This window comes from Poecilia formosa, unplaced genomic scaffold (genome assembly GCF_000485575.1).
Source record: "Poecilia formosa unplaced genomic scaffold, Poecilia_formosa-5.1.2 Scaffold10, whole genome shotgun sequence".
Lineage (NCBI taxonomy): Eukaryota > Metazoa > Chordata > Actinopteri > Cyprinodontiformes > Poeciliidae > Poecilia > Poecilia formosa.
In genome coordinates, this window is record NW_006799949.1 from 1489498 (window position 1) to 1517460 (window position 27963).

Consider the following 27963-nt stretch of genomic DNA (forward strand, 5'->3'; position numbering starts at 1 on the left):
TAAATGAAAGAAAATCTCCATTCATTCTTCAAATCCCTATTTTGAAATATTACGTAGAATCTGTGCAAAAACCAGTAAAAACTTGGAAACACATTGTACCACCTGCTGAGAAATCCTCCTTTCACAGAAGTCTGAGCGCAAATAAAACTGCCGAGGTGTTCTCAGACATAGTTCTTTCTCTTCCTTGCTCCTACTTTACTTATTAGCTGTTGGCTGTTGTATTTTGCTAGGTTGTTTTGAGATTTTTATTTTTATTTTTTTTACCGTTATATGGGACTTTTATTTGTGTTTTTTTTTTGGGTTTTTTTTGTTGTTTTTTTTAAGCTGCCACATCATTATCAGCCAGCTGAAGTTTAACAAAATTGGTATATGTAGAGCTGTGCTGTTTGATTTAACAAAGGTGAGTTCAGACAAAATATTTAGAATTCAGCTGAAGGAAGTCTGTCTGACAAGCCGCTGGCAGAGGTTTCTGGATCTGTCCACCTGGAGTTGAACTTCATACGTTTCTTACTTTGTGGTCTCAGCTTCTGAGCACATTCCAATCCACCTGCCACCACACTGGCATTTGCTGTTCCAAGCGCACATCAAACAGATCAAAATCAGATGCTCATATAAAGCCAGAGCAAAAAAATAAAATAAAATAAAAATGTACCACCTGCACTCTGCAGGCAGATTTCTTTTTTCATTTGGTTCTCGAGGTACATGCCAGGAACAGAGGCTTCTGAGTGATGAGGTGATCTGAGCAGTAAAGCAAAATGAAGAGAAAGTGAAAGAAAACCGAAAAATGAAACGCTATCGATTGTTGTACCTTCAGGTCTGTTCTCCGTTTAAATTGGTAAATATATTTGCTCACACCTCAAGGTCTCAAATACTCTTTTCTCTATTAGGAGGCGAACGGACTAAAAGCGTGACTAATCTTTATAATTAACCAGGATCGATTGTCTAATTTGTGGATGAGGTGAAATGTGTTATTTGAACACTGTTTCAGAGCGGTGGCCTTGTACAACATTGTGTTCGCTTGCAGATGTGATGGAGAGCGTTATAGTATATTACAAAGCTTTCGGGGCAGCTGCTGGCATATTGATGCTTCTTGGCTAAACGTTAACGAGCGATGGTGGTGTTGTGTTTGTCAGAGAGTCCCAGGCTACAATCTGTCTGCTGAGCCAGCCAGAGGCCCTAATGATATCATCAGGAAGTGCCGTCAACAACACTCTAACGAGGAATGATCCTGGTGTTTCACCTCCCTCTTTTGTTCCCTCCTGCCTTTTGCCCATGTTGCAGCTGAGTGCTGAGGTTGTCTTGCCTTGCACACATGCAGTTAACTCCAACCAAAACATAAAAAAAAAACAGTAATGATGTTAAAAAGTAGTTCATGTCTTTTGAGATAAAACGTAAACAATGACCAAATGAGTAAAGAGTAAAGTGAGTAGTCGTCTGCCTCTCAAATACACTCATACTCCTCGAGCTTTTCCAAATTTTGCCACGTGTGACTGGTCATGACGAAACTAGGAACAAGTTTCCTCGGCGGCATTTTGAGTTGGTGAGTTAGTCAGAGTTCTTTGTATGATGGATGGAGCTAAAATCAGGTTCATCCTAGAAGAAATGTTAAGGACTGCAAAAGACTAGAGACTAGGACTGACGGTCATGTTCCTGCAAGACAAGCCTAAACTTAAAGCCAGAGTCATAACAGAATGGTTGGATCAAATGATATTCCAGTTTTAGAATAGCTCAGTGAAAGTCTGGACCTAAATTCACCTGAACATGTGTAGCAAAATGTGAAATCCAAAAACAACAAAAAGCTATTCATTCATTTGAACTGAACTTACTTTTCAAATGAGTGGGAACATGGGAAAACATTTCACTCAATAGATTTGCAAAGTGGGACGAGTCATGCCCTGTAAAACTTTTAGCAAAAACAAAACAAAACAAAAAAAAACAGGCAAAGTGTGGCATGGATCTGTATTAAGCCCCTTTGGGTCATTATTTAAAATTATAATTTAAGATCAATTAATTTCTTCTGCAGTTTAATTACTTTGCTTACAAGGTAACCTTAACACTTTTCTAATTTACATTTCATCACGCTTTTCTTTTTTTGACTTTGTAGCTCCTTTTTGCTAACAATTTAAACATTGCTGCAAACCCAAAATGACTGATTCAGTTCACGTTTTGATTTATTTAGCTTTTTGTCGACAAATGACTGAGGCTGGAATTCAGCTGAGTTAGTCATGCTAGCCTGCGTCAGCATTGCTGCAGAGAGAGACTGTATTTGAAATGACCGTGTGAAATTTAAGTGATTCCCAGTGGTTTCATTTGTTTGTGTCAGATAGACTAATCATATATTTTCTGCTTTCTTTCTCTCTTTCTTTCCATGTTTCTCCCCCTTCCCACCTTTTCTTTGTTGGATGTTGTCTTTCCCCAGGTGCCCTGCAGATCGAGAACAGTGAGGAGTTGGACCAGGGGAAGTACGAGTGCGTGGCGTCTAATGAGGAAGGCGTACGCTACTCGTCCCCCGCTAATCTTTATGTGCGAGGTAGGGAGCAACCAGCCTGCTGAGCCAGGCAAAAAAAAAAAAAAAAAGTAACAAAAAATACCTAAATAAAATCTACTTTGTCTAAATAAAATGTCTTCACAGTGCAGCTCATCTTTAATTGGTATTCTTGAGCGTTAAATACTATAATTGCTTCCATTAAACTCCGTTTTAATCTAGAAGTGTATGCACAAGATGTTTTGCAAAATTAATATCAAAGGAATTTAAATCTTCTACCATTTATATCAATGCCTTCCCATAATTGTTTTAATGCACTGAAACTTCCAAATGTAAATCTATAATTGACCAACTAATGTTCTTCTCTGTTATGATGCTCCATTTTGTCTTTCAATGCCCTCCCCTACTCACTCGGAAGGAAATGTATAGCCCAACAAGCCGTATGTCTTCACGTTATCAGTTGCCAAAGACCTTTGACCTTTTAACTGTGTGCCCAGTCAAATGTTTCCCCACTACATCTCAAGTTGAAACCTTAAAACACACTGAAAATATTTTTGTTTTGGTTTTGTTTTTTGTTTTTTTTGTTTGTTTTTTTTATTTGATGAGTGTTTTACAGGTAACGGAGCACAACGGTAAGTGTTGATTTTGATTGATTGGCTAGGTAATGTTGCCCACCAATCAAAATCATTCACCCCTTCTTGCCTTTTCCAGTTTTGGGGGAGGAAAATTTGTGTTATAACAAAGTGAAAAAGCACTGTATTTTTACACACAGCTCATTTGTCAGATTGACCATAAATCCTACACTTCCTGTATTTCTTCCTCATGCTGCACTGGAGCGTAAACTTGTAGGGTTTCCCAGTTTTTACTTTTGTGTACGGTCTTTAAAGGCCTTTACAGTCTGTACTTATTTTGGTTGGCATGTTCATGCAAAATGAAGATATATATATATTTATATAAAAACAATAATTCAGAGCGAATAGTTTCATAGGAAACAGACTATAAAGACAAAAGCCTATCCTCAACCACTAATGCTAAATGACAATGAATCCCTGTTGAGGGAGCTTTAATAAATTGAAGCAGATGCATTTTCGGCATGTATTATTTATATTGTGCATATTAAATAAAGATGCCTCGGTATCTACTCGGTTTGTTCCCTCTGCTGTGTACCAAATAACTTTGTTCCCAATAAATAATTCACTACTCCAACATTATAAAATGGGTCAGGGAGCTGCTTTTTCATTATTATTGCTATCATCAGACTCAGTGAAATAGAAGCGTGGAGAGGAGAAATTCTACTACAGGGAGCTGAAGGTAAAAAGAAAATGGTTCTTCAAGACTGTCAGCATTCATCTAGCCGAGGCACGAGCTGGTACAAATGTGATTCAGCAAGCGGCGTCAATTAGCTATCTGCTATCTGGTGGTCCTTGCGTGATCATCGTTCTGGGCGAGCCCCTCCCGCAACAGATTATTTTAGGTGAGCAAAGAGAATTATGCTATATTTTTGAGAACACAAAAGACACTTCCCTTCTCTCTTTTTGTTTTCATAAAATTGAAATTATTCTAAAGCATCTGTCATTAGATTTCCTTAAAAAAAATAAAAAATTGTAAAGCAGCCCTTAAATTAAACACTAAAGAAGAATCTCAAATAGAGTTCCAACAAATCATCATTTGTGAGCCTCTTTCTGTTGAGGTATTTTCTACATCATCTTCCTTGACTAGCCACCATATTAAGCAACAAAAAACCAGTTCAGGCCCATTGACCGTATTGTGCCCTGGTGGTGAACCCCATGTCAAAGCCCTCCACGCCCACTAGCTTAGTCGTCTTATTTTTTACCCAAATGCTCTCAACAGAAATCATTAATATCTATGTAAAGAATGATTCTTTTTTTTTTTACATTTTCCAACTATTTTACATTAAATCATACATCCACTCCTTGAAATAACTTCCAAAAACACATCCAATATTATCACAAACACTGGCTCCACGAGCATGCTTTTACAAAAGTACTCCAGATTCATAATTACTCCAGTGCATTCACACTATGTGACACACCTGTTATGCTGTGATGGTGTCAGCCTTTGTTTGTTTTCAGTTAACTTTTGTCGATCAATTCTGATACTTGATGTTGACTATGTTTTGTTCACGAAGCAAAATGCACTTGAGATTAGCAGCTGTGTGGAAGGATAATTGTAAGGACGAGAGAGAAACCCTGAAAATGAGGCATGTGGGTACTGGAGCAAATGAGACTCCTTCCCAAACATCAACCATAATGACAGTGTTTGCTGATTGGCTTCTTAGAATAATATTTTTTTCTTACCAGCCTTGAACTGCAGCTGCTAATTTCCCCCCGAATTGTCTTTTTTAAAATTTATTTGTTCTTTTCAATCTCTCATTTGTTTTTGTTTTGTTTATTTTCTGTTTATTTCATTTCCTTCTCTAGCTAAATAAAATGTGGCCACCCCCATGAGCCTCTCATTGTGGCCATAAGAAGCTTGTGAAATTTTGAATTATGAATATGGTACGCTTGAATTGACTCCAGTGGCGCCCCAATCCTTTCTCCTTAGCAGGCAGCAGAGCGACCACTGGGGTGAATCTGATTGTTTTGGTTCAAAGTTTATTTAAAGGGGAGGGCAGGCAAGTGTACTTTGAAGACGGGTGTCACTGATGACAGGGACAGGGGTAAAGGGGGAAAAAAAGAAGGAAAGGGACATGTAGCTGCAGCGAAACACCTTGAGGTGGCTTTTTTTACTCTCTCTGTGTTTCCCCTATTTTTCTCTTCTCCTCATGTCATTGTGTTCTGCATCAACCCCTTTACATCCCTCAGAGCTTCGAGAAGGTTGGTGTGTTTTTTCTTTTTTACTTTTTTTAACCCGCATTTGAAAAGAAAATTCAACATGTTTGACAAATTTTAGCTGTTATTTGCCTTTTGCAGAGCTCGATTATATACTAATCTGAAAAAAATAAATAAATAAATACAGTTAATCCAAACTGCTAAATAATTTTAAAAGACCTTTTTTTTTTTATTTTTTATTTTATTTCCAAATAAAAGATGAAATCAAACCCCGATTAGCTCGGGTCTTGTTTATTTAATTTTATGTTTGCATTGTGGGGCCTTTTCACGTTTTGCATCCTTTGGTATTGCTTCTGCACCTAAAAGCTTTACTTGCATGTGTTGTTATGGAAACCCAGCACATGAAAATAGCAGCACCTGTTGCATGATGGGAGAATGTAACTGCGCTTGCATGCCCGTGCAAAAACCCCTTTGGCCCCGATGGGTTTTTTTTTTTCTTCTCCTTTTTGCATTCTCTGTGTTTTGTTTTGTTTTTTTTCCTGTCTTTCTTGGGTTTTCTAAAAATATATTTTGTTCCTGACAACCCTATTTTTAGCTTCTTTTTTTTTACTTTTGAGTTGTGATGACGGTGTTGTGTGTGTGTTTTTTATGGTTCTATTTCTGTTTTGTTTTTGTTTTTTGTGTACTATGTCATTTTTTTGTGGTTCATTAGTTTGTAAAAAAAAATGTGTTCCTTTTTCAACCTGATACTGCTCGGCTTCTTGATACTCGGAGTGCAACTGCAAATGCCGAATGAAATTATAAATGTGTATACAGCCAGTGTTCCTGTCATCTGCTTTGGAGTGATCCATTACCAAAAAGATTAGACCTGATTGGGCCTGATTGGGTTCCATGTTGATATTGGGGAGCCATTAAGAGATGCCATTTGCAATATTGTGCTAATCAATAACAATACAATGACCTCAGCATTGCATGTAGTGCTGCCAAGCAAGCGAGTAAAGATGCATATATACATATTTGTATTTTTTTAGTTGATGTGGTTTGTTCTTATTGATTGATTGGCAGCTGCCTTTCACATAGTCAGGACAAACATTTACACTTTAATCAGTTATATTGTCATTTATGATTTTTTTAAGCTCATATAAGTAAACAGCATTTTTAACATGCACACTATAGATCTTAAACATCAGAAAAATCCATAAGTGATGGATGCAAACTGATTAGTGAACCCACAGGGAAACCCACAGTTTGTCACTGTGTGCTTCAGCTTCTTTTTACAATATAATCAGATTTTTACTGAACCACACATCACCTGCTGTAGTGAGTTGACCTGTTACATTTTCAACTCAACTTGTCTGAGTATATAATATAAAATTTTTGGAAAGTAAAGGAGAGTTTTAGCTATTGATACTTTGTCTTTTTATTTTTTGCGTTTCTTTGAAAACCAGTTGTTGAATGAAGGTAAATCAGCCCTCATTAACACAAGGCAGGTGCTGCATAAAGGCTTACTTTGCATTAATTTGACTGAGGTTACCCAAGTAAATTATGTAAGATATACTAGACTGGACTAGACTGATTGTGAGTGACAAAGTTGCTAAGGCTTTGCACTTACCTCAAAAATATATTTTCAAATAAATTGCTGTCATTTTTGTACCTTTTAACAATTTAAATATGCCTAATATCCAAAACACAGATAAAATGTGTAGCTGTCATTCATTCACGTAATTCAAACTTGAATTGTCTTCCCTTATAGACATCTTATGTCCCCATGTGGTTGAATAAATGGAAGCAAAACAAGATTTCTCATGTGGTTTGCTGTTGGAGCAGCTGCCTTTTCTTTTGTAACTTTCCACTTACTTTACATTACTTCCATACCATTAGTATCAACAGCTGTCACTTTGGAAAGAAGCTAACAGTACAATATATATTTTTAACTCAATCTAATTATAGAATTCTAGACCCAGTTCAACAAAGAAACACTGATGCAGAAAGACTGTGCTGTTATGCATGTGCATGCTCTCCCTTCTACTATGATATTTGCCTGTTTGTGAATGTGCTTGCATGTCCTGCTCTGCATCCGTATTTAATGTTGGGAAAGAAAGCTAGATTACACCTTATGTTCTCACTGGCCAAAGCAAATTCTAGCCATCTCTATTAGATGTTTGCCTTACATAGCCCAAAAAAAATTCTCATTTGCAATAGAAGTGCCTGTATTCACCACACAAAACATATGGCCCATTACCTCCTTCACTAATAAACTATCTAATTAACTTACTAACTAGCTTGGCATGCACTGGAATTATCATACATGTGGGGGAATGTTCTTGCAGTATAGCTTGGCTGCTTGTCATGTACCTGTAAGACAACAGCAATAGTTAACACTCTCAAATCCCTTTTTATTATTAGATAGCCATGCCATGATTCCTGTTAGTTTCCTTTAGGTAATAATTTCCATTTTGATGAGCCACCCATAGGGAGAGTTTAGCAGTGGTGCAGCAAAGGTATGTTAATACAGGCCAACCCCTGCAGCTTAAATGTAAATGTTGTAGGACTCACCCTGCAAGTGTGACTAAAGGATCTTCATACTGTGCCTGTGTCCTCAGGCAGTAAGAGGGTGTAATCTCAGCTTCAAGGTGACACTAAAGGCTGCACATTATTTTGGCTTCCCCCTTCATTTTGGGGCAACAAAACCTGCCTCACAAAAATAGCCAATAATGTCCACCTTCTGACCTCTGTTTTTCAACACAAATCCCTCCACAACACCTCCCACTTAGTGCAATACTCTGGCATTCTCTCTCGACTGCTTCTCACCTCGTCCAGTGTATGGCTTCTTGTCTTTCTCTCCACATTGGGGCTTGAAATAAGACTACATATTGTTATCGGACCACATGAAATGTGGATTTTTGTTTTCTTTTTTCTCAATTCCAAATGGGCCGGCTGGGCTCCTGGTCTCTGTGAATGAGGAGCGTGTCCATGCAATTGGGATTCTTTCTTTATTACTATTATTTATTTATTTCTTTATTTTTTTGTTGGAATGCCTGTGCATTTTAAAGGTATTAAAGGCGAGGGTTTTATTTCCACATATAATGACAGACTGCATATTGACATAAAGTTCAGCTGAGCATGTACTCGTAACTTTCAGAACTTTGAAAGTATGGTGACTCATTATCATGAGCCATTGAGGAAACTTTACATTTAAAAGTAAATTTTCATTTAGAATCTAACGACGGATAATGAAGTGCAAACTATAGTGTGCTCCAGCATCAGTTGGGGTCTTAATTAGGGGCTTTATCAAAACATTTAGATGAAACAAACGGTTTTCCAAGATGATTGCTTTATGCATAGTTTCTACAAACATCCTTATGAACGCTGTTGTTTCAAGAAATGTGTTTTTTCCACACAAACACACCAAATGAAACCCAAAACATTCTAATAATGACAGCCCTGTACGTGGCACTGTAATGGGCCCAAGAAAGTACATCAACAACGTATAAACTTATATGGTTGAGGTTAGGGGTTGGATTACATTGTTTTGAAAGAAAAATTACATTCTGGTTGCTTATCAAAAAGGCAAAGTTAGATATTTGTGTTGTGTTTTTTTTTTCTTCACTTTTAACAGACAATAGAGCTTTCTGATTCCTTATGCCTTATTTTTGTTTGTTCTAAAATATTAAAACAACTTACTTATATAATAGCAGTTTTCACACCATTCTCATTTATACGATACCTTAGTAAATGCATTGTTTTACATTACTATACAAGTAGACTATTAGCTCCATTTGTCCTCGTGTTGGGTTTAAAAATTGCATATGACTGATTTTTTGTTTCTTTGTACCAGAAGTTCTTAAATAAAATAATAATAATAATAATAAAAAAAAAGCTTAAACCGATTTTAAATTGTAACTTTCTTGTCAGATTCTTCAATTGCTAAAGTTATTAGCTGTTTTAGGATAAGTTTCCACATGGTTCTTAACATTATAGTTTCTTAAAGGGGACTAGAGATATCTTCCTGTGGGGAAACCTCATTCACTTAACCATTTCAGCTCCCGGTCCATTGGCTGATCTGAGCCCCAGGGAGAGAAGATCACCCTGAGATAAACTTTGATTGAATGTTTCCCCAAAATGCCCATGTTTGTCATGTTCAGTTACCACAGACATTTTGAATTGGAAGATAAATTCTTGAGACAAATAGAATCTTAAAAACATCTAATAGTATTGATGCAAACCTCTCTGTGAACACAGCTGCACTCTGGTACTGTCTATGCTGTTCGAATGTAGTTCTGTTTGTGGATTTGTTCAATTTCGTTTGTTTCCTTTCATTTGATTTGATTTTGTGAGTCTGTGTGTCTCGAGCAATGCTATAATCAGTCATAAATGGCATGCTTGGATGGGCTTGAGTGACATTTTTTTGGATTGTTTTGGTTCTCTGGTGTTCGCCCGAGTGGATGAGGGTGCACCGTTCTACGTCACTCATGCCATAGCCACACCCATGCATGTCTGTGTGAGGAATGGGCTGCCCTATCACCTTTGTTGGTTAGTTAGGTATGCTTTATCAAATTATAATGCAGAGAATTATTTTTTCTCCACCCTTAAGTGGTTGATTTTTCTGCATTTTTTCAACAGAGATAATGAAAAAAATATCTCAACCAAATACTTAGTTTTGATAGGAACTTTTTTTTTTTTTTTTTTTTGGAAAATAATATTTTTGGGGATTTGCAAGTGTCCATTTTTCTTGGTACATTTTTACTGCATGTCATTTTTTCATAGCACAAACCAGCCTTTTTCAAAGGTCAGCTATGAACTTTTTGCCCTCAAGGTTAGGTTGTTACACCCAGAGTAACAAAGTAATTGACATTAGCAGTGGATAGAACCGAGAATGCATACAGAGTAGATTAGAGACTTATCAAAACCCCAACACCAGCCATGTTCCCCATTTGAGTGTCCCTCGCTCTGTAACTGAAAGTATCCATCAGTGATTTATACTGATTTTACATGTGCAATTCAGTTAAAAGAAAATCCCTCTGAGTTTGTTTATATAATAATTCTGCCTCAGTTTTGTGGATAAATTAGCTTTTCCCATGCAACGATCATATGAATCCCATTTGGATTGACACGGTTTGTTTTTAAATCTAATTTTACTTTAAGGGCCCTTTTCAGTTTTTCCCTCAATCACTCCCACTGCCCTGTTTTGTCCTTCCTTATGCCCACCTGTCCTAAACATTTAACTTCCATTTGCACACAAAAGTAATGTTTAAGGTGGTGATGAAGGAACATGTGCCTGATTCTTGATTTTAAGCCCCAGTGTGTGAGATCTCCAAACCAACTTTGAGCCATGATCTTTTCTTGTTCTTTTTTTATTTTCAATCAGTTTTTATTCTATTCCCCACTTATATCCTCCTTCTCCTTCTCCCCCCTTTTCTGACAACCCGATCCCTTCCTTTCCCTTGTTGCGTATTGTACAGTATGTCCGCGTGTCAATCCATTTTCCTTTGTCTTGTTCGTTGTCTTGCTGCTCGAGTTTGTTTTTTTTTATTTCTGCCTTGTGTCTTGTCTCTCTTCCTTTGTTTTGTGCGTCTCTCTAAAGTCATCTTTCACATATGTTTCATCATGTTGTCTTCTGTATCTTCACTACTTTCCTTCTCTCACTTGACCTTTGCATCCCAACAAACATTTTGACATTAAATCAAAATATTTTCTTTGTTTTAGTCTGCTGTGTATTTGTAAAATCTTGTCTTTCCTACATATAGCTTTCCTTTGAAATTGCACACAAATATGTAAAATGGTTGAAGAAAACATTAGGGTAACTGCAAACTCCTCCATGTCACCTAATGTCAAATGCTTCCTGGGATGCCTCTCTCAATCAGTTTCTTTTTTGCAGAATCATGCTCTTTCACTCTATAGCTCTTGCATACTGTACACACGCACATCCATGCCTATACCAATGCAAAAAGTATATGCATCTATATACCTACAGATACACACACATTACACTATACCTGTCACATCCTTCGTCTGAATCTCAGGTTTATTATCCTCCCTCTTCAATCCAGTCCCTTTCCATAACTTTAGAGGTTCTACCTGTCTTCCTCTCGTTGCTGGTATTCATTTCTCTTTCCCTCCATCTCTCCTTTCTATTCTCTGAACTTCTACTCACTGTTGATCCAGTTCTGTTTCTTTACTCCGACACTGTGTAGTAGTTAGCTTCCTACCTACAATGGCTACAGCTCTTTTTTTTCTGTGTACTCCTAGGCACACACCTTGTTCCTTGATACTTATTTTGTGTTACCGGGACTGCGATGTGACAATGTGCCATCATCACATTTTGTCACATTAGCTGAAGAAAAGCAAAGTTTACACAGCAGTAAAACGGGTTACCCCTGTCCCCCCTTTACCCCTCCTCCACCCCTCCCTCCTCTATTTCTTTCTCTGTCACTCCTTACTGCACTGTTCTCTCTCCTTCTACCCTTTCCTCAAAAGTTATTTCTTCTATCTTGTGCTACTTTTCCTCTCCAATCGTCTTTTGTCTGGGCATGCTAGCGACCCTTCAGTTATATTCCTCAATGCATTTTATCTCAAGTTTTATATCTACTTTTGTTATCATTTACTCCTTGATTTACCTCGATCTATTTATGCATGCTGTCTGTGAAACTGATAGCTGCATCTATCAATGGAACCGTGTCAGATCTTAATAAGGCTTTGTCCAGTGGATCTACCCTAAACCACAAAAATCTGATTAAAGTTTCTCATCTTTAAGATGATCTGAAAGTAGAGCAAGGTGTTAAGTGCAAATGTGTGCTAGAATTTGGTTAGACCTTACAGAGATGGTCAATAGTTCAGTAACCCTACACTTCCTGTGCTGTGGGAGAAGCCTGCAATGGCCTACTTCCTGTTTGGCATGTGTGTCTGAGAGGACAGGAAGTTCCAGGTTGCCCGGTCGGGCTTATGTGATAGAATTATCACATGGCCTTTACTACTATATTACTCTTCTACTTTGCGATCAGGTAGTGCTTCAGTTGTCCACGTGTCAGTAGTTCAGCCCCCAAAGATGAGAAACTCGTAATAGATTTTTGTGTCTTTAATTGTGCTGTGATGGGTCAAATATTGGTCATTGGAACCTTGTTGCTATGAATCGTTGCTTAATTGTTAATCTATATTGTTGTTGAAGCATTTCTATTAGTTTAGTTCTTTCCCATTATTTGTTATTTTTTTTATGTTTTCAAAAGTCTAGTTTTATTTTATTTTTTGTTTGAGTTCACGTTTATCATGTTGAATCTTTTGTGTTACATGTATACCTGAGAAGGATCAATTTTCATCTGCCTCTCTTGTTACCTCTCCTTTTTCTCTTCTTTTTGACTCCTTGCCCTCTTTTGTCATCCTTTCTCCTTCCTCATGCCTTCTCGCAGTCCGGCGGGTACCTCCTCGCTTCTCCATTCTTCCAGAAAGTAAAGAAATAATGCCAGGTGGCAGTGTGAACATAACTTGCGTGGCAGTGGGGTCGCCCATGCCTTATGTCAAGTGGATGCTGAACGCTGAGGACTTGACGCCAGACGACGAGATGCCAGTTGGCAGAAATGTTCTTGAACTGAGCAGTGTCCGTGAGTCAGCCAACTATACCTGCGTGGCCATGAGCAGCCTTGGCATCATTGAAGCCGTGGCACAGATCACTGTAAAATGTAAGAGATGACTATTTGTGAAGGATCTATGACATTCATAGAACATTTCACTTCCAATCTCTTGTGTTAAGTTACAAAAAAAAAAAAACACTATCTCGATCTTTGTTCTTTTTTGTTCAGACTTCTTGAGCAATCACCAATTAATATCTTCTCTCATTTTTTCTGTGTTGTCACAACAGCTCTTCCCAAGCCTCCAGGTACCCCTGTGGTTACTGAAACCACAGCCACTAGTGTGACCATTACGTGGGACTCAGGAAACCCAGATCCAGTGACATACTACATCATACAGTATAGAGCCAGGTCCCCAGACAGCAAGTATGAAACGGTGGATAGCATCACCACTACACGTTACAGCATTGGTGGCCTCTACCCAAACACAGAGTATGAAATACGTGTCTCAGCGGTGAACTCAATTGGACAAGGTCCACCCAGTGAGCCAGTCGAAACTCGGACTGGTGAGCAAGCTCCCGCCAGTCCACCAAGAAACATTAAGGCCCAAATTCTTCCTCAAAACACCATGATGGTCCAGTGGGAGGAACCCGAGGAGCCTAATGGGCAGATCAAGGGATACCGAGTTTATTACACTATGGACGATTCGCAGCCCATGAGCCTCTGGCAGATCCACAATGTCCAGGACAATCTCATCACCACCATTCAGAGCCTAGTTCCTCAAGAAACATACACAATCAAAGTCCTTGCATTCACATCTGTTGGTGATGGACCTTTTTCAGCCCCAATTCAGGTCAAAGTATTACAGGGAGGTAAGGATATGAATAATTGCTAATAATGTAATAGTACCTCTGGAGCTGTTGGAACTAGATTCTCTTAATAAAATGGTTTAGAAGCCAACCTACTGGTCATCATAATTTAACCCTTGCAAATGTTATTGTCTTGACTCTGAATTATTGTAATATCCTCTGCTGTTGTGTCCAGTTCCAGGTCAACCATCCAAATTCCAAGTTGGTGCTGTGTCAGACACCAGCATTGAGCTGACCTGGGAACCTGCATATGAGAAAGAAGGAATTATAAATTATGAACTTCGCTATAAGGAAGGCGATTCAGACACTCAGGTAAGTGTTCACTACCAAAGCTCTAAAAGTTTATTTCAACAATTGTTTTTTTTAGTTCACCATTTTAAATTCTTATATTTTGATTGACAGTTGAAGAAAACATTTGGACCCACAAAATCATATGTTGTGGAAAGTCTCCGTCCCAATACAAAGTACCGCTTCTCCCTGGCGGCCATCTCTAACAAAGGCATTGGGGCGTTCACAAATGAAATTTCTGAGAGGACCTTGCAAGCCAGTATGTAGCCTTTTATTGATATTCTGTCCTGTTTTTGTTTCAGGTTTGCTAACAAAAGAAACTCCTCTTACAAAACTAAACTATGATCTTGTTTTCTTTATGGACCATAGCAAAAACAATTTTCATTTATATTAGTTCTTTTTCCTGCTCTTTTGACTGAAGCTTGCAAATTTTTCTCTAATGTCAATGGCCTAGCCTCTGAGTTATGTGTTTAAACAATGACTTTATTTGAAGCTTACTGAGGCTACTTATTTGTGATTTAAAATGTCTACTGGGAACATATCCATATTTTCATACATTTTGCAAATGTATGAAATGTAATTTGACATTTTTTAAAACTCTGTTAGGCTTGTATTATTCTAATAAATGTTTACTTTATGGACTACTGCAGTTGAAGAGACTAAGGGAACATTTTAAATAGCATTTACCTTAAGTGTTGCTTGTATTATTTCATGCATGGTTGAGAAATCCTTGACTCTACCATGGCAGCCATTCAGGTTAGCTTCAACACTTGCTCATACGGTGCACTGCCTTTTTACCCAAAGCTCCGCCTTAAAGTCTGAGTGGAGTCTCCAGGGGAAGTGTCAGAGATTTGGAGCTTCTTAAAGAGACAAAGGCCAATTTTGAGGATTTAAATTGCAAAGTCAAATTTCTTTTAAATTATGTTTGTTATAGAATTGGTAAAACAGCCAAAGTTAAAAATTACCTAATTGTGCTATAAATTGGCACTATGTGCCTGGAAATATATAATACCCATCTATAGCCCTCTATTAATGAAAATGGCATTGATGACACACTTCTCTGTTCAACAGCCATTTATAATAAAAACAAATAAAGCATTGAGATTGTATTTTTTTTTTGTTTGTTTTTGCTGCTGCTATTTGCATCCATTCTGAATGGATTACATCCTGAATGTAATCCATTCAGAATGGGAAAAGGGAAACTGTTTTTTTCAAGTACAACTATGATTAACATTCCATGCAGTAATTCCCTCCTCTCTTTTTTATGGTACTTCAACCAATTCTTCCACTCTGAAGCCCCATGTTAGTGACTTTTTACACTTGAGTGCATTTAATTCGTCTGATCTTCCTCTTTTCATAGGGTTCTTCAAAACTTCTAAAGTTCCAGGTTGCAATAATCCTCTGTCTCATTGGAAAACTAAAATTTAAAAACTTGGTTTGGTTAAGCACCTGTTCGTCAAAATGCCCCTCTAGTTCACATCCTTGCTTTGTTTGCCTTTTTTTCCTCACTGCTGTGCTTAGGAAGACGTAAATGTATGTGTACTCAGCCATGGAAAACATACGTTGTTGTGGATAGATGATTTCAGTAGTTCCTTTTTTTTAATGTATTTTCTTTCACTTTTGTTGATGTGTTCCTTTCCTTTGTAGACAGCAAGTCCACATCCCACATGACACAAAAAATGCTAGTTTTCCTGAAAAACCACCAAGGCTCTCGTATGAACTGCACAAATATTTGAGAGTTAAATCTTGTTGTTGAGAGGGGGCGGGGGGGATTAGAGACAAGTGATGTGACGATGGAGAGCATTACATTTAAAAAGACAATTGTGTCTTCGGCAGATCATAGTCATAGATCTTTAATTATATTTTGAGTGGCAGGTGCTTTCATCAAAATAAAAATTATTGGAGAATAGCTACTTATAGTCAAATAAAGGCGGCAGAAAAGACAAAAAGACAGCATTTTAAATCATGGACGCAAAATGAGGATGTAAATTTAGACAAAGTTAACTTGGAAAGTTGATGGAAGATTCATTTGACCTACATGTGTCAAACTCGAGGCACGGGGACTAATCTGGCCCATCAGAGCTTCTTATGTGGCCCTCTCGGCTCCATAGGGACAGAGAAATAGAGCAATTGATTGCTTACATATTATTTTATTAGTCAAATTAAAGCAGCTTTTATTTTTTATACAATCAAATTACATATGTACCTCGAGTTTTTTTTGAAACGGCAAATTCATGCTAAATCAACAGACCCCTGCACGTTTTTGCGCTAATGCATAATCGTAAGTTTTTCGCACATTAAAAAAAGAATATTAAAGTGATGCTACCTCACACCTGCAGAGGTCAGTATGTTTTACATCTACTACACTGCTTTAATTGATGTCAAATGATAGTTTGTCCTTGATACAACAAGTACCAAAAAGTTACATTTATCATCAAGTGCAAATATTGCAAATATGTCTTTCATTCATACATCCATCCATTTTCTATACACCCTTTTCCCTTAGTGGGGTCAGGAGGGTTGCTGGTGCCTATCTCCAGCTAACGTTCCGGGCGAGAGGCAGGGTACACCCTGGACAGGTCGCCAGTCTGTCTCAGGGCATATGTCATTCAAATATTTCTAAATTAGCGCCTGAAAATCATTGATTTCAATTGCAAACAATTACAAAAACATTCAGAAAATCCTGGAGCAGTGTGAACAGATGTTCGATATTATTTAATTTTAAGAAATACCTTATTGAATGCAGACACAGCTATTCATTAATATTTTAACAATATTTTAATGGTTTTTACCAATACATTCTGCCACAACCAGCCCTTTAAGAATATTCATAAACTTGATGTGGCCCAAAATGAAAATGAGTTTAATACTCATGCTCTAACTAATGAATCATCGACACACTATGAACACTTGAATGAGAACAGTTTAATTTCATTTAATAAACAATAGTACAGTAATAAATCTTAATAACTGTTGTTGAAGTAATAAGGTATTTAATTAACTCTGCTGAGGTTTCAACAGTAAACTTGGCACACTATTTTTGTTTATTCACATATGGAAGTTAACATGAAATGCCTTATTGCTAATATTATTTCTACAGTCAAGACTGTCAAATTGTAGTTTAATCAAACATATGCCGGAGAAAATGAATTGTGTATGAATGGTTTCATTGTTTTACTACACTGACAGTATTTTTGTTAAATCAGAGTACCTTCAACAGTGACATAGGAAAGCATTGGTGGTGGGAGCCGACTTCCTATAACACATTTTCTATTTCTACCAGTGCAACTTGTTGGCTGTGCCTCGACATGTGAGCGTGTGGGCTTTGGAACAACCACTTCACAGTTCTTTTTGTTCCTGCACAGAAAGTGCAGTGTTACTGCCAAGAACTCCACTTGCATGTGACACTCACTACTGCCCACTCGGGGTGCTGTTGAGCAGCTGCCGCTGAACTGATGAACTTTGACTCCTCTGCATGAAAAGCCACATATGTCCATCCCCATTTCTGTCTTGGCATTTCTTGAGTACAGTGTGCGTATCCCCATGTGTCGAAGTGTGTGTTTGTGATATTCTTGCCTGTTTTTGCATTTGCAAACTGCAAGCAGAATTGAATATGCCCCTCCTCCTTTTCCTCTTCCTTCGTCACCCTCTTCCAGTCTAGTGCCTCTCTTTGTCACATGTTAACTTGTGGATTGTAACTAAAACTGTTCTTGGAATGCCTTGACATCGTTTTGTTCACTTAAATCCCTCTTCCCTTTTGGTTTGATTGTTATTTATTTATTTATTTATTTATTTATTTATTTATTTATTTATTTATTGGTAAACAGAGTTATATCCATTTATTTAATTTTCTCTATTCACTTGGGTCTTAATTTTGAAATACTATTTATTTGATTTATCTCTCTGTATCTTCTAGCCACATTTCCATTTCTGTTTGGTTCTTGTATGAACCCAAGTCCACCACAGGTTCGAATAACTGCAACAAAAGCCAATGCAACCATGCTTACTTACTTGAATGGGCTTTTGAGCAAACATGATGGGAGATAAGTCCAACATTTTAAGATATAGGATTCTTCATTTTCGTTTTTTTTATTATTTTTTTTTTATTGTCCTGCACTCTTTGCTCTCCCTGAACAGTGGTCCACAGAAATAATAGAAAATGCAGATCTTACCTCTATTTTCAATAGCTTGGTCATAACACTAAAGCTAGCAGCCATGCTTGCTTTTTTTTATTTTTATCCATTCTATTGACATTATTTTATCCTGGGCCTCAGAGATGTTTACTGACATGTTTTAAGCCATTTTTTCCTGTACATTAAAGATTCATTGTAAAGTTGCTGCAGTCACTTACACCCATTGGTTGTTCAGCACTAAGTCAGGATATTCGAAAACTAAGTTGGGCAAACGCAGTGCTTATTGTTAAAAATTACTTGATCTTTTGGACGCTCAAAGGTAAGTGATTGTGTGGTTTAGAGATTCAGTGTGCCGTGTGGAGCCAGCTAAGATGGGATTGATGTTTTTCCCAGATCCAAGGTATAAAAAAAAAATAGAACAGAACTAATTTATGACCAGAGTTTTTTTCCTTCTTTACAGCTGTATTTTTCAGTTCATATTAACAGTTCTCCAAATTGTCTCAAATACACCTCCTTTTAGAGAGAATAAAAGATTACTGTTCTTGAACAATTTGAACAAGTCACTTCTGCTTGATTGTTGGTGCTCAGTAACTCTAGATGGCTGTTAATTTACTTACATTTACCCTGAAAATATTGATACCCACTGAGTACAATCAATGGTACTTGTGCCACAGTTTAAGAAACCTTTGTTTTTTTTTTTTTGTTTTTTTTTTTCATTTGGTAGTTTCACACTCACACATTAAACATTTTAAACGAAGATTTTTCACCAAAAGCCATCCTTCACATACACACGAAGGTAGCACTGGAACTTATCAAGTTTTACATTTTAATAGCTATGTTGCTTGATTGAAATAATCAGTTGGATATGAAACTTAATGACATCTAATGGAGAGATTGCTGGAATTAATCCCTGAAAACTAAAAACTTCTCACGAACACAAAAACTATTCAGGATTTGCACATAAAGTAGTTGTTCCTTCCCAAACATGATGTATAAGTTCCACTTCCAGACCTCCAGCATCTGGCACACTGAATCACTATGCTACAAAGTTGAAAGACAGACAGACAATATGACATTTCAGATGTGTTTCCTCTATGTTCTATGCAGAAACTGTTTATAAAACATTGAAGGTTATGCTCAGTCCAAATAGCATTACCTGAGGCTTGTAATGGGAGCTTTGACGAGCAAAAAATTCAGAATAATCCTGGAATTTGTCTGCACTCTTTAACTACTTCAATGTGGCTGATACCAAATTATTTTCACTTTTCAAAGTTGTATCAGGTTTTTATATAAGCAAGACATTCTCTCTCACAACGGCTCCCATTCAGAAACAAGACCTCACTTGGTATGCTACATTTGTCAGTCCAGGTTGAAACCAGTTTATGAGACAGTTCAGACATGGCCAACAAGAGGGTCCACAACCAGAAAGCATGGAGGGTAATTTTTCCAGCTGTTGCCAGTTTTAAAACATGCTGAGAAGACTTGAGATAGACCCTGGAGTGGTTGTTGAGGGGCTGCAGGGCTCCCGAATGGCAGATAAGAATCCCATTTCATAGAGTCAGAATTAATTTCATGCTCTGCGATGAGCTCTGAGCCAAGGCCTTGGATTGTCAGGCTTTGTTACACATTTAGATTATACCTAGACCCTGCCAGTAGCCAGTCAAAAGCCATCTCTAAAATTAAAGTGGCAGATTCTAAATCCTCTGTATTTAACCAAACAAGCAGTTTATTCCCCCCACTTACTGTAATTGCAGAAGGTTTTTAGATGTATTGGAATATCTGTGTGAGCCACACCATGGCCATTTGTCATCGCTGGGATTAATTCCGTAATGATCTACAAGAACGAACATCATGTCATTTGAGGTTTCTGATACAGTCCATATACAAAGATGGCACTTAGACTGTGATAGAAATAGCATTCGCAATTTGTTATTTTAATACTTCACGTTAATATCGAATTGTAACCATTGTAGTATTTTTGCTAAGAATATTCCATATCCTCTAAATTCCTTTCACTTTGAATTTGAAAGTTGTAGTGTAAAAACCTCCCACATCATATTTCAGAGTCAAAGTGAAGGAAGTAATTGCAGACAAGACCAGTTTGTCTTGTCTTGATGACTTCATATGAAAGTTTTGATGCACTTCAAGTGAAACTTTATCCAAAATACTTCTTTTTGTGGTTGCATACTTCTAGTATCCATAATCCTACGACTGGCCCTCCGTGGGATATTAAGGATGCGCCCAATCCAGTCTTAAATTGTTATCAAGCATAGAGATGCCTGTGCACTGTGATAACCTCCACCCTGTCAGAATTATAGACCTTTTCTTTGCCACAAAGAATGAGAACGGAGCAATCATTCTTGACGGGGGAGAGTTTGCAAATACAATACGGGCAAAGGAAAGAAGCTGAATGGCTCAAAATCCAGTAAGACCTTAAGTAAATAAGCCCATTGGACACAGAAAAGGGTTTGAGAACTAAGGCTGTGGCCCTGTTTTATTTTTGTGTACTGGAACAGTGTCTATTTTACCAAGTAAAATGTTTTTTGTTTTTATTTTTTTCTTTATAAAACTTAGTTTTTTCTTTTCAATTTTAAATCTGTTTCTTCTAAAGTGACAATATGCTCACAACATTTTTATTAAAGTTTTATAAATTCCTTTATATGAGCTTTTTATGTTGTTGATGACATTGTCTTGTGTCTTGGCACTGTCAAAATGGCTGCAGGCTCCTCTGAGATACTTAGACATAGGGCTATGAAATGGGATTTATTTGAGGAAATTGCCAACAAGGAAGGATGTTTCTGTGCTCGGCCAAGTTCACGAGCGTAGAAAATCTTGATAATGAGTTTTCCCCACTGGCTTTCCCTTCTCTCAGTGTTGTGGACCCTCTGGCCCAACAATGCAGTATTAAACAGCACTGGCTACAGCACAGAGCCAACTCTCTCCCTCCTGCTCTTCCCAAACTGGGTCCAAATCAACTATCAGTGGATACAAATAGCTGTTTGCCATGACTGTAACAAGATTTGATCATAAAATTGATCATATTCTCAGGATGGGAAAGTGTTGCTTCTCCCTGACTCTAGAGTAAGCACACTCTGGAGTCAGGTGCTGTTGGTAAGAAAGTCTTGAAAGTTTTTTTTTATTTTATTTTTGGGAGTCAGGTACGTATGATGCAGACAATGCTTGCGATTTACTTTTGTTTGTCTGTTCATGGTATACTGTTTTGTTTGTTGTTTTTTATGAGCATCTGGTTTTATTTTTCCTTTGTTGATGTTTACTCACACCTTGTATTTTTAGAAAGTATTTGTTGTGAATCTTTTGAATCACTTTGGTTCCAACTAATTTCACATTATCCTCCTTGAATTCATAACTTATTTCTTTATTGTCCTTTATTTTTGGATGAAAACATATTTATTTATTCATTTGCTTCTTTTTATTTAAACTTTTGTGTGATATGTCCTTGTCTCTAATCATATTTAATTTAGTTTGTATTACTTTGCTGTCAGAAAATGTAATAATGAACTAGATTTGCTACATCAAGGTGGAAGGAATTGCACAAAGAATAAAATACAAAGGCTAAAATATATATTATTTGGACAGGAAAAACAAAAATGTTAAGAATTTTAAAAGAGGACATTTTTTTAATTTAACATGTTCTCCAAAAGCAATTCAGACACAAAGGTTTACCATGGAATTCTGTGTGATAAATTGGAATGATTCAAATTTTCATTTTAAACTACGTAATTTGTTGTCTAGCAATCACAAAAATAAAGTGAACTTCTGAGTTCTTGTTTAAAATGGTGCTAGTCATCCTAAAGACTCCTAAATTATAAAATCTATCATGACTTTTTAGCTAGTAGACTTTTTAGATTTGGAAAAAGTACCAAACAATTGACCTATATTTCATAAAATAATGTTCACAGACATATCTTATTTTCACCAAAACCAGCAAGCACAGCTGTCTTGATTCATTATTATGTTTCTGTATGGTGGTGTGCATTTTCACCTTTTAATTTGGCATCTGCTTGGTACCCCGTTTTTATTTTCATATATTTGTGTTTTGTGTTGATCAGTTTCATTTTGATTATTCCTGTTGTTTTTTATTTGAGTTTAAAATTTTCCTTTTTTCATTTTCTTTATCTCTACCATCTTTTTATTTTTTCGTTTTTCACCCTTCTTCCTTCCCCCATCCTCCTCGTCCTCTACCGCCCCCTACCTCCCTTCCTTCCTGTCCTTTCCACCTCACCAGAACCCTCAGCTCCCCCTCAAGAAATTAAGTGCAGCACTACCAGCTCCACCAGCCTTTTGGTAAGTTGGCGCCCCCCACCTCTGAAGAGTCAGAACGGTGATCTGACGGGGTATAGGGTGCGCTACCAAGTGGTGGGCCCTTCAGAAGGGGCCAGCGACGATACAGACCCCATGGAGGAGCCGCCAGTGCCTCCAACCGAAGAGCGGGTGTTGCTGCAGAGACTGGAGAAGTGGACCCAGTACCGAATCACATTGTCCGCCTCAACTGAGATTGGGCCTGGCCCCGAGAGTGAGCCCCTAATCTGTCGGACAGATGAAGATGGTACGTGAGTCTCTTATGTGGAGACTTGGCCTTATTAAGAGACAGAACTCTTCTCTGTTAGCTTGAAATAAGGTTAAACTGCTTTGGCATCTAACTTGAAGTCACAAGAGTCGTGGTTGAATACACTACTATGATCCATCTGTACTCAGGAATCTGAATTTCCAAATCAGGGAAAGTCTTACAGTAAGGCTTAACATATTTTACTTAAGAATTTTTAAATTGAAATTCTTAAAGTGGTTCCTCATCAACCTAAACCTCAAAATCCAGTTTGAGTGTTGTGTAGAAAAATTTAAAAAATAAAATAAAAACAGTAAATGTTGAATGAATATGCTGCATCTTTGCAACATTTGGATTTCTTATCCAAATGTTCTTCTTTAAGTATACTCCTAGACCCTCTCTTGACAATAATTTATGAATAACTACGGTTATACACACACAGACACACATCTACCAAATGTCCACCTCCCAGACATGGAAAAAACTCGTCCTGAGGATTTTTTTTTTTTTACTAGTCTGCCTAACCTGTATGTTTAGTAAGTACACCACCAAGGATCTTGAACATGCCACTCAGGCTGCTGAAACAAACTGTTTTTGGTGTGTTAATCCATCCGTTTAACTGGAAAAACAAACCCGTTTCACTGTCTCCGGAAAGAAAGGGCAGCTACTGTGCACCTGAATTGATTTTTTTATTCTGTTCACTTCCTATCATTTGATACACTTTTATTATTTCCCTGCTCCCTGAAGACCTACCTTTTGCAATCTGACACCACAACGTGGTCATATGGAATGAAAACAAGCATTTAAAGAAGCTAAAAATAAGTTTCTCTGGCGAAAGAAGAAAAATCCTGACATGATAGGATTTTATTGATCCATCGATCTTACCACAGCACCTGTGACATAGATTCACTTAAATTAGCTTCTACTCTACATAAGCCATTTTATATCTAACATGTTGAAATGTTCTGCATTTGTCTGGCATTCGTGTTTTTAAATACCACTGTTATACTGGCAGTTATTAAATGGCAAATCAAAACTATTTTTGGTGCTGCTATAATAATGACATTTAACAAGTGTCAGTTAAAAAANTTTTTTCAACAGAGATAATGAAAAAAATATCTCAACCAAATACTTAGTTTTGATAGGAACTTTTTTTTTTTTTTTTTTTTGGAAAATAATATTTTTGGGGATTTGCAAGTGTCCATTTTTCTTGGTACATTTTTACTGCATGTCATTTTTTCATAGCACAAACCAGCCTTTTTCAAAGGTCAGCTATGAACTTTTTGCCCTCAAGGTTAGGTTGTTACGCCCAGAGTAACAAAGTAATTGACATTAGCAGTGGATAGAACAGAAAATGCATACAGAGTAGATTAGAGACTTATCAAAACCCCAACACCAGCCATGTTACCCATTTGAGTGTCCCTCACTCTGTATCTGAAAGTATCCATCAGTGATTTATACTGATTTTACATGTGCAATTCAGTTAAAAGAAAATCCCTCTGAGTTTGTTTATATAATAATTCTGCCTCAGTTTTGTGGATAAATTAGCTTTTCCCATGCAACGATCATATGAATCCCATTTGGATTGACACGGTTTGTTTTTAAATCTAATTTTACTTTAAGGGCCCCTTTCAGTTTTTCCTTCAATCACTCCCACTACCCTGTTTTGTCCTTCCTTATGCCCACCTGTCCTAAACATTTAACTTCCATTTGCACACAAAAGTAATGTTTAAGGTGGTGATGAAGGAACATGTGCCTGATTCTTGATTTTAAGCCCCAGTGTGTGAGATCTCCAAACCAACTTTGAGCCATGATCTTTTCTTGTTCTTTTTTTATTTTCAATCAGTTTTTATTCTATTCCCCACTTATATCCTCCTTCTCCTTCTCCCCCCTTTTCTGACAACCCGATCCCTTTCTTTCCCTTGTTGCGTATTGTACAGTATGTCCGCGTGTCAATCCATTTCCCTTTGTCTTGTTCGTTGTCTTGCTGCTCGAGTTTGTTTTTTTTTATTTCTGCCTTGTGTCTTGTCTCTCTTCCTTTGTTTTGTGCGTCTCTCTAAAGTCATCTTTCACATATGTTTCATCATGTTGTCTTCTGTATCTTCACTACTTTCCTTCTCTCACTTGACCTTTGCATCCCAACAAACATTTTGACATTAAATCAAAATATTTTCTTTGTTTTAGTCTGCTGTGTATTTGTAAAATCTTGTCTTTCCTACATATAGCTTTCCTTTGAAATTGCACACAAATATGTAAAATGGTTGAAGAAAACATTAGGGTAACTGCAAACTCCTCCATGTCACCTAATGTCAAATGCTTCCTGGGATGCCTCTCTCAATCAGTTTCTTTTTTGCAGAATCATGCTCTTTCACTCTATAGCTCTTGCATACTGTACACACGCACATCCATGCCTATACCAATGCAAAAAGTATATGCATCTATATACCTACAGATACACACACATTACACTATACCTGTCACATCCTTCGTCTGAATCTCAGGTTTATTATCCTCCCTCTTCAATCCAGTCCCTTTCCATAACTTTAGAGGTTCTACCTGTCTTCCTCTCGTTGCTGGTATTCATTTCTCTTTCCCTCCATCTCTCCTTTCTATTCTCTGAACTTCTACTCACTGTTGATCCAGTTCTGTTTCTTTACTCCGACACTGTGTAGTAGTTAGCTTCCTACCTACAATGGCTACAGCTCTTTTTTTTCTGTGTACTCCTAGGCACACACCTTGTTCCTTGATACTTATTTTGTGTTACCGGGACTGCGATGTGACAATGTGCCATCATCACATTTTGTCACATTAGCTGAAGAAAAGCAAAGTTTACACAGCAGTAAAACGGGTTACCCCTGTCCCCCCTTTACCCCTCCTCCACCCCTCCCTCCTCTATTTCTTTCTCTGTCACTCCTTACTGCACTGTTCTCTCTCCTTCTACCCTTTCCTCAAAAGTTATTTCTTCTATCTTGTGCTACTTTTCCTCTCCAATCGTCTTTTGTCTGGGCATGCTAGCGACCCTTCAGTTATATTCCTCAATGCATTTTATCTCAAGTTTTATATCTACTTTTGTTATCATTTACTCCTTGATTTACCTCGATCTATTTATGCATGCTGTCTGTGAAACTGATAGCTGCATCTATCAATGGAACCGTGTCAGATCTTAATAAGGCTTTGTCCAGTGGATCTACCCTAAACCACAAAAATCTGATTAAAGTTTCTCATCTTTAAGATGATCTGAAAGTAGAGCAAGGTGTTAAGTGCAAATGTGTGCTAGAATTTGGTTAGACCTTACAGAGATGGTCAATAGTTCAGTAACCCTACACTTCCTGTGCTGTGGGAGAAGCCTGCAATGGCCTACTTCCTGTTTGGCATGTGTGTCTGAGAGGACAGGAAGTTCCAGGTTGCCCGGTCGGGCTTATGTGATAGAATTATCACATGGCCTTTACTACTATATTACTCTTCTACTTTGCGATCAGGTAGTGCTTCAGTTGTCCACGTGTCAGTAGTTCAGCCCCCAAAGATGAGAAACTCGTAATAGATTTTTGTGTCTTTAATTGTGCTGTGATGGGTCAAATATTGGTCATTGGAACCTTGTTGCTATGAATCGTTGCTTAATTGTTAATCTATATTGTTGTTGAAGCATTTCTATTAGTTTAGTTCTTTCCCATTATTTGTTATTTTTTTTATGTTTTCAAAAGTCTAGTTTTATTTTATTTTTTGTTTGAGTTCACGTTTATCATGTTGAATCTTTTGTGTTACATGTATACCTGAGAAGGATCAATTTTCATCTGCCTCTCTTGTTACCTCTCCTTTTTCTCTTCTTTTTGACTCCTTGCCCTCTTTTGTCATCCTTTCTCCTTCCTCATGCCTTCTCGCAGTCCGGCGGGTACCTCCTCGCTTCTCCATTCTTCCAGAAAGTAAAGAAATAATGCCAGGTGGCAGTGTGAACATAACTTGCGTGGCAGTGGGGTCGCCCATGCCTTATGTCAAGTGGATGCTGAACGCTGAGGACTTGACGCCAGACGACGAGATGCCAGTTGGCAGAAATGTTCTTGAACTGAGCAGTGTCCGTGAGTCAGCCAACTATACCTGCGTGGCCATGAGCAGCCTTGGCATCATTGAAGCCGTGGCACAGATCACTGTAAAATGTAAGAGATGACTATTTGTGAAGGATCTATGACATTCATAGAACATTTCACTTCCAATCTCTTGTGTTAAGTTACAAAAAAAAAAAAACACTATCTCGATCTTTGTTCTTTTTTGTTCAGACTTCTTGAGCAATCACCAATTAATATCTTCTCTCATTTTTTCTGTGTTGTCACAACAGCTCTTCCCAAGCCTCCAGGTACCCCTGTGGTTACTGAAACCACAGCCACTAGTGTGACCATTACGTGGGACTCAGGAAACCCAGATCCAGTGACATACTACATCATACAGTATAGAGCCAGGTCCCCAGACAGCAAGTATGAAACGGTGGATAGCATCACCACTACACGTTACAGCATTGGTGGCCTCTACCCAAACACAGAGTATGAAATACGTGTCTCAGCGGTGAACTCAATTGGACAAGGTCCACCCAGTGAGCCAGTCGAAACTCGGACTGGTGAGCAAGCTCCCGCCAGTCCACCAAGAAACATTAAGGCCCAAATTCTTCCTCAAAACACCATGATGGTCCAGTGGGAGGAACCCGAGGAGCCTAATGGGCAGATCAAGGGATACCGAGTTTATTACACTATGGACGATTCGCAGCCCATGAGCCTCTGGCAGATCCACAATGTCCAGGACAATCTCATCACCACCATTCAGAGCCTAGTTCCTCAAGAAACATACACAATCAAAGTCCTTGCATTCACATCTGTTGGTGATGGACCTTTTTCAGCCCCAATTCAGGTCAAAGTATTACAGGGAGGTAAGGATATGAATAATTGCTAATAATGTAATAGTACCTCTGGAGCTGTTGGAACTAGATTCTCTTAATAAAATGGTTTAGAAGCCAACCTACTGGTCATCATAATTTAACCCTTGCAAATGTTATTGTCTTGACTCTGAATTATTGTAATATCCTCTGCTGTTGTGTCCAGTTCCAGGTCAACCATCCAAATTCCAAGTTGGTGCTGTGTCAGACACCAGCATTGAGCTGACCTGGGAACCTGCATATGAGAAAGAAGGAATTATAAATTATGAACTTCGCTATAAGGAAGGCGATTCAGACACTCAGGTAAGTGTTCACTACCAAAGCTCTAAAAGTTTATTTCAACAATTGTTTT

At 37.8% G+C, this 27963-nt stretch overlaps 1 protein-coding gene across 4 annotated transcripts in view; it reads left to right on the forward strand.

Moving 5' to 3' along the window:
- ptprsa (protein tyrosine phosphatase receptor type Sa) overlaps window positions 1–27963 on the forward strand; it is a 271953-nt gene that overhangs the window by 173736 nt on the left and 70254 nt on the right. For 2 of the 4 annotated variants that reach the window (XM_007541271.2, XM_007541267.2), the window contains exons 1-3: window positions 26743–26844; window positions 27024–27605; window positions 27778–27914. In XM_007541271.2, coding sequence (XP_007541333.1) covers window positions 26796–26844; window positions 27024–27605; window positions 27778–27914 — 768 coding nt within the window. In that variant the 5' untranslated portion in view covers window positions 26743–26795. Of the gene's footprint in view, window positions 1–2419; window positions 2531–5310; window positions 5323–12680; window positions 12951–13129; window positions 13712–13883; window positions 14021–14110; window positions 14256–22375; window positions 22697–26537; window positions 26845–27023; window positions 27606–27777; window positions 27915–27963 lie in introns of those variants that run through there. The other 2 variants (XM_007541279.2, XM_007541260.2) reach the window with 2 other exon arrangements.